Here is a 6,881-nt window from a genome sequence, read left to right on the forward strand (position 1 = left end):
ATCCCGCAACCTACAACCCCATCTCTAGCTCTTCCTTTCAATTCCCTCACCAGGTCAAACTCGTGGCTTGCTGCCTTTAAAGGCATCACTCCACGAATCTGAGGAGGTATGGATTTCAGGTGGAGTATTCGTATACGGCATGGTAGATTAAGGGAACGGGGGTGATTCCGTCCACTTCTTCCTAATTGCCGTAAAAAACGGCCTGGAGGATACGGCTTCGGGCGTTCTGGCACACTATTTTCTACAAGGAGTTCGATTGGAGCGCGCCAGCCTTGTGCGGCGTCGCATCTTCCGGGCCGTTTTTTTACGGCAATTAGGAAGAAATGGAGGGAATCACCCCCGTCCCCTTAATCTACTATCCCTTAATACTCCACCTGAAATCTGCACCACCTCAGATTCGTGGAGTGATGCCTTTAAGATGATCCAGTGTTGGATGACATTTAACCAATGGGCATTGAATGACCTATGTTCGAATCATTTGTAGCCATTGGATCTTTTACAAAATAGAACGAAGTATTATTCCCTTTGAAAGGCTAAATGCTGAAAAAAACAACAATAAAGGAAATTGAACACTTAGCGCGCATCTGAAAGAAGGGTTCCTACTACTTTAGTATTATTACACCTGCGGGAAGCAAATACTCAACACAAAAATCCGGCCAATCGTTGTGTGCGCCTGAGCAAGGTTCATCTGGTTCACAATAAATGGGGTTTTAAATCTAAAAAGACAAAGAGCGGCTAAGTGGATAAGGTTTATTTATATGAAAGTAGGAACAAACAGAAATTCCTTGCTGTCTCCAGCGCATCTAAAAAGAGCAACCCTCGCAAAAGCAAGCTACTCCTTGTCATGTGGTCCGACAAGGGGAGGACAACATGATAACGTAAACATCACAAGTCACTAGGTTCCGAGATCGGAACACGTCAGAATCCCAGAACATCGCAGACGAGACCGAACATTGGTGTCACGACTATATGCGTTCGTTTCTGCAATAACGACTAACAACGCGGGAAAATGCAAAGTTCAAAATTTCTGTTTATTTTTCAACCAAGTTTCATTTGTTAAGGGTTATTTCGATGCATTGTTTCCACTAGTGCCGGATATGAGTATTTCACGCGTACTTTGTTTTTGTTCTTTGAGTGCTGCTTTTTCCAAGTCTTATAGGTGAGGCTTGTCTCGGTCTCAGTTTTGCTGTTTTTTTCCTTTTTCTCATTGAGTCTATTTTCCTTCTTGCACATTCGGGTACTTGTCAGCCGTAAGAAATGTTGAAGCAGAATGAAAGTGAAGGTAGTTTGTTTCCAGTAGAATGCCTAACGATAATGAAAACTTGGAAGGTGTGGCCGATCAAGCTTTACTTCTCCTCACGCAAATGAAAAGAAACCCAGATGTAATGCCTCCGTATAATGTGAGTTCGATCAGAATATTCAATTTAATTCTGCTCAACGTAGATGCGAAACTATAGGAAGAAGCCATGCGAGCGTGTATTGCCAAAATGAACGAGCTATACAACCTGAATAATGAATGCGTGTGAGTGTTTTTCAGTTTTCCCAGACTGTTGACGTCTTTTCTCTGTTGCTTTACTTTTTTGAAATGTAGCTAGAAACGGTTAATGTATCTTTTTAATTTTTTACCTGCTAAGTAATCTTCAGTGCTTTGCAGGACACGTTTGCGATCGCAAGGAGAAAGAGCAAGGCGTGAGCTGGAAGCGCTAATGATCTGCCGAAATGAGGCGCTACAGCATATTCGTGTGAGATTTAATTTTAGCATGTTGTTTTGTAATTTGCGGAATTATCAACTCCCTTTCCTACAATCTGCTTAACCAGTTCTTTCTCACTTACTTTCCCAGAACATCCGTGTTTCTGGCGTAATCCCTGCATATCTCTTTGTTATTGTACTCTTGGGAATTTTCTAAAATGATTTCTCTGTAAAGTCTTGTTCTCAGAGGTGCTGTCTAGCCTACATCCATGCTAGAGCTGAGCGGATAAGATCTTACAGGTGGCGACTAGGAGGAGTCCTTCCGGCTTCTATAAGAGTTAGAAATAAGTCGTACTTCTTACTCTTTTTTGTGGTGTTCTTTTCATCGAAGTCTTTTGCGTCCATTATTTTGCAGAATAATTTATGTGAAGCAGAAATAGAGTTTTTCAACGAGTACTGCAGTAGTTTGGTGGAATTTCAAGCAGGGATTGGAGAGAATGGCGTAAATCTGCTACTGAGTACGCATCCACCAAAAGCTCTCTACGTTCAGGTTGGCATTATGAGCTGATACATTTCTTTTTTTTCGCATTTTCCCTTCCCTATCCCTTTATTTCATCAGATTTTATTTTCGCCTTTTTTTCTTGTAAGTGTTAGCAATATGTCCTTATGGCTGAATATGGTGAAAAATGAAAGGTAATGAAAGATGCGGTGTCAAAAGAGATCAGAATAAAAACAGGGGAACGAGGAGCAGCAATGATAGCAGCATCTCGGAAAATTTACGAATTGACAGCGAAAATTCAAGTTTTCAGTCATGTCTTCTGCTCCAAAATCTTTATCTTTTTTTCTGAGGAGTAAAGGATTTACCTTTTTTTTCTTTAAATGGTATGAGTGTCCCTTCAAATGTCATCTAAGTTAGGAGAACTCTGTAGTATAGATCAGAGATTCATTGTGGTTGCACTTTTCAAGTTTTTTTTTTGTTGTCGCTGACTATCCATAATGGGTGCCATCTAAACCTACTTCAATGCCAGTCGCATCGCGGCGCGCTGGCTCGCAACCTTTTCTGCCAAATCGCAGCCGTTTCGCAAGCGTGAGGGTCTTTAATGTTAAAAGGCAGTCGTAGCTATTCGACCTCAGGTAAACAGGTGAAGGTGATAACTTCTACCTTCGCTGCACCTGTTTCATTGCCTATTTTAGGTTTAAACGTCTGCTAGCTAAGGTAATTTATTTCTAGGTATGTATTCTTTGTTGTGACTTCTTTATGACTTGAATAGTCTTTATTTCTCGATAAGTGCTGGCATGATGTTGTTTTTGGCAGGAACGTTAATGATTCGTGGCTTTTACAACCCACTGCTGGCACAATCCTGTCTGCTAACGCATTCTTTATGTAGCTGAAAATCGGATTTCTTTTACGACTTGTTGCCGTATGTCCACGCATTTCCACCGATCTTTATCTCTCCCTTTTGAGATTGCATTCCACCTTACTCTCCTTCCTCGCTGAAATCATTCCATTTCTACTCTGAACTGCTCATAGTATTGTTTTTGAAATAATCGTTTTTAATTATTGAATTGCCGAAGGTACGACTTTGAATTATACGACTCCGAAATAAAGATACTTTCAATGACGATAATCATGCATTAAGCAAGTTGACACTCTTATAATAACCAAAATAATGTATAAGCTAAAGCAGATGGTGTGAAAAGAAATATAGACGTAGATGGACGTTCACAAAGCGTTATAATAGACAAAAATCCTTACGAGTTTCACGAAATTCTTACTTCGAGCGACTGCAAATCATTATTCCAGTAAAATAGTACGTTCTCCGTAAACCGTACCTTCGACAAGTCAATAATTAAAAACGATTATTTGAAAATCAATGCTGGGCGGTTCAGAAGAGAAATGGAATGATTTCACCAACGAAGAAAGAACGTGAGGTGGGATGCAACCTCTAAAGAGGAGAGATAAAGATCAGTGGAAGTGTGTGGACGTATGGCAACAATTCGTAAAACAAAACCAACTTTCAACTACATAAAGAATGCGTTTACAGACGAGATTGTGTTAGCCGTGAGTTGGAGAAGAGAATTGACCCAAAACAAATCCTCGACAGCATTTTCTACATCTGCGCTGATGCAAGTTCCATGACAAGCTGAACTTTTTGACTCTCACACCAATCGGTACCACTTCAAAGCGAGTTTATCCCAACACCAATATACGTCATTCAGAATATTACATGTTCGTGATGTTGTGTTAAAAAAGCGATACATCCACGAAACTACAGCTGACATTGCCGTGCAACAGCTCGAAAAATCATTAGAAATGTGTGTGGTCCGAGTTTCAAGTTCAAGTTCTAGATATGTATTCTATGTTGTGACTTCTTTCTCAATGGTAAAATGTATTCCGGTAGGGGGTGGGGGAGGAATCTGACGCACCCAAATCGAACTGCTTTCCTACTGTATTTGGTGCGATTATTTGAAGTGATTCGTGGTGGGAACTTTCACTCCAAATTGTTCCATAATTTTAGCCTAATAGGCGAAGTTTGTTGCTTTAAATTCGCGAGTTTAACTTGAAACTCGGACCACATGCGTTTCTAATGATTTTTCGAGCTGTTGCATGGCGATGTCAGCTGTAGTTTCGTGGATGTATTGCTTTTTTAACCTTGGGTTTGCAGCTCCGGCTGTCGTTTAGTTTTCTTTTTTTTACACAACATCACGAACATGTGACATTCTGAATGACATGTGTTGGTGTTGGGATAAAATCGCTTTGAAGTGGTACCGATTGGTGTGAGAGTCAAAAAGTTCGGCTTGTCTTGCATCAGCGCAGATGTAGAAAATGCTGTGTAGGATTTGTTTTGAGTCAGTCCTTTTCGGCTCTATTATGACTACTACTATATCTTTCTAAACTATTTTGGTTATTTGAGAAAAAAAAAAACAAAGCAATAGGAGTTTGAAAATTGTATTTTTTTAGGCGAAATCTGTGAGAGAATACTTCGAGGTCGTTTTGTTTAGGTTCGAGTACTTCTTTATGAAATTTCTTACTCTTTATTGTAAATATATACTTTTGCACCTGATTTCGCCAATGACATCCTGTTTTTCCACATCCAAATTGTGAAATGAAAACATTTTAAAGGCATCACCCCACGAATCTGGAGCGGTACGGATTTGCGGTGGAGTATTCGTATACGGGATAGTAGATTATTGAAGGAAGGGTGATTCCGTTCATTTCTTCCTAATTGCCATAGAAAACGGCCTGGGAGGTACGGCTTCGAGCGTTCCGGCGCAGTATTTTCCACAAGGAGTTCGATTGGAGCGCGCCAGCCTCGTGCACGCGCGCATCTTCCGGGCCGTTTTTCACGGCAATTAGAAAGAAATGGACGGAATCACCCCCTCTCCATAATCCAGTATGCCATGCACGAATACTCCACCTGAAATCCGCACCACCTCGAATTGAGAAATAACAACCTTCTTAAAATTTAACGTATAGATCTTGGTGAATTCATGTGCTATTTTTATGATTTTTGGAATATTTTCCTCTAACGCCAGGTTTATATAATTGCTCACAGAAACTCGTGCTAAACTTTGATAGTAAAGCAAAGTCTGAATTGTTACCACTTGCGGATAAGTTGGGGTTGCTTTGGGGTTTTTAAAGGAGTTCTACAAATCTTAGTTCCACTGTAGGGTGTGAAATGAGAGGAAGTATGTGCTGTTTCGAATTCATTTTTCGTTGCAGCAGAGGCAATATATCCATGCTATTTATGCAGTATTTCATGACATAAGGATTAAAAAGCAGGAAGTGCATGAAGCTTTTTATGTGATTGTACGTTAAACAAAGACAACCAGTCTGGGCTGTTTTCCAAAATTCCAACTTAGTCTTTGCTTATGAAAATTGGACCACTTGAGGTCGGCAACCCATACCGTTACTTTTCATGGATGGAAAAATGCATAACTGCATGGAATAAGCGGTTTACGCTCATGTAATCGTAGCACATGATAATATTTGATTCAGAAGCTTCTATCGACTATCTGTAAGGGTGCTTTTCTCTTCTTTTTCGACAAAAGATTTGGAAAAAAAGGTTTTTCTTTCGTTCATTTCTCCTAGCGGACACTCCCAAGCACAGGTGACATCCACTTCGCTACGACTCCTCTCCTTTCTGCAAAATGACATGCTGACGTGTCGTTACTGGCAGCATCAAAATAAGTGCCATGTGTTTTTTGTTTACTTTATGTTGTTGCCGGGAATCCGTAAGTCGTTGGCTTGATGTGTAGGAAAGCTTTGCGTCATTGGACCGTTATACCGTTAGTAAGTTATATGGCGAAGTGTCTTCGCATGGGTGTTATTTCGGAACAAAATTCTTGTGTTAAAAAAAAAACAGTGCTTTATTGTTATCCGGTGTCCCTTTTAAGTGGATAAATCCAATCATTTACTCTACACATGTAACTTTTTGCCTTAGTGTAACCTTGTAAAAAGATGGATTCTCCGTAGTTTCACGGGCAAGCACACAATCTTCGTAAATGAGTACAGAAGCGTAATTTGGTGAAATCATGTAGAGATTCCGTAGCAACGGCAACAAAAAGCAGGAATTTTTTATCAGCAAGTAGTAGTAACTTTCGCTTTTTTCTTTCTTTTTTTTTTCTCCGCAGAGATCGAAAACATTTATGGACTAGATACATCTGAATGTTCTTTGGTGAGGAAATTAACATTCCGAGTATAGCAATATGTGGAAATTACACGGGGTTAAGTTGGTGGAGAAGTCCATTATAATCCAATGTTTTTCTATGTTTCCGTTAACTTTCTTATTTGTTCTTGGATTTCATTAATATACCTCTCAAATAATAGTATTTTCCTTTCCAGGTCCGCGTTCTTGAGAACTATGGGGAATTTGAAACCTCCGATGGAAATCTTGTTATGTTGCAAGTTAACTCAACGGTAGGTTGCTTTAGAGGATTGTTTTTTTCAAAAAGAATTCCACAGTGTATCAGTGCGAAATGTTAGAAAAATTATTTCTGAACAACCTCAATCCAATTTTAGCATTCGTTACCACGACATGATTGTGAAATGCTGATCAGACAAGGTATTCTGGAGATCGCCAACTAAAACAATATGCCGGTGTCGCGTTATGAGCGGAGAGTTTTTGTACTTTTACAGTATTTTGTGCCATACGATCCTTTCGTACGTGCTTCTCAGCCGTAGTTTTTC

The 6,881-nt window shown here is 39.8% G+C and overlaps 1 protein-coding gene across 1 annotated transcript; it reads left to right on the plus strand.

The window, feature by feature from the left end:
- Positions 1–1,097: 1,097 nt before the first annotated feature.
- RB195_014610 (uncharacterized protein) lies at positions 1,098–6,779 on the plus strand (the record flags this gene model as incomplete). The annotated part of the gene is made up of 8 exons (XM_064204952.1): positions 1,098–1,159; positions 1,298–1,400; positions 1,458–1,522; positions 1,655–1,742; positions 1,938–2,027; positions 2,106–2,240; positions 6,537–6,611; positions 6,714–6,779. The coding sequence occupies 8 exons, from the start codon at positions 1,098–1,100 to the stop codon at positions 6,777–6,779; spliced, it is 684 nt and encodes a 227-aa protein (XP_064060833.1).
- Between the last annotated feature and the right edge of the window lie 102 nt (positions 6,780–6,881).

Source organism: Necator americanus, chromosome V (assembly GCF_031761385.1).
Source record: "Necator americanus strain Aroian chromosome V, whole genome shotgun sequence".
NCBI lineage: Eukaryota > Metazoa > Nematoda > Chromadorea > Rhabditida > Ancylostomatidae > Necator > Necator americanus.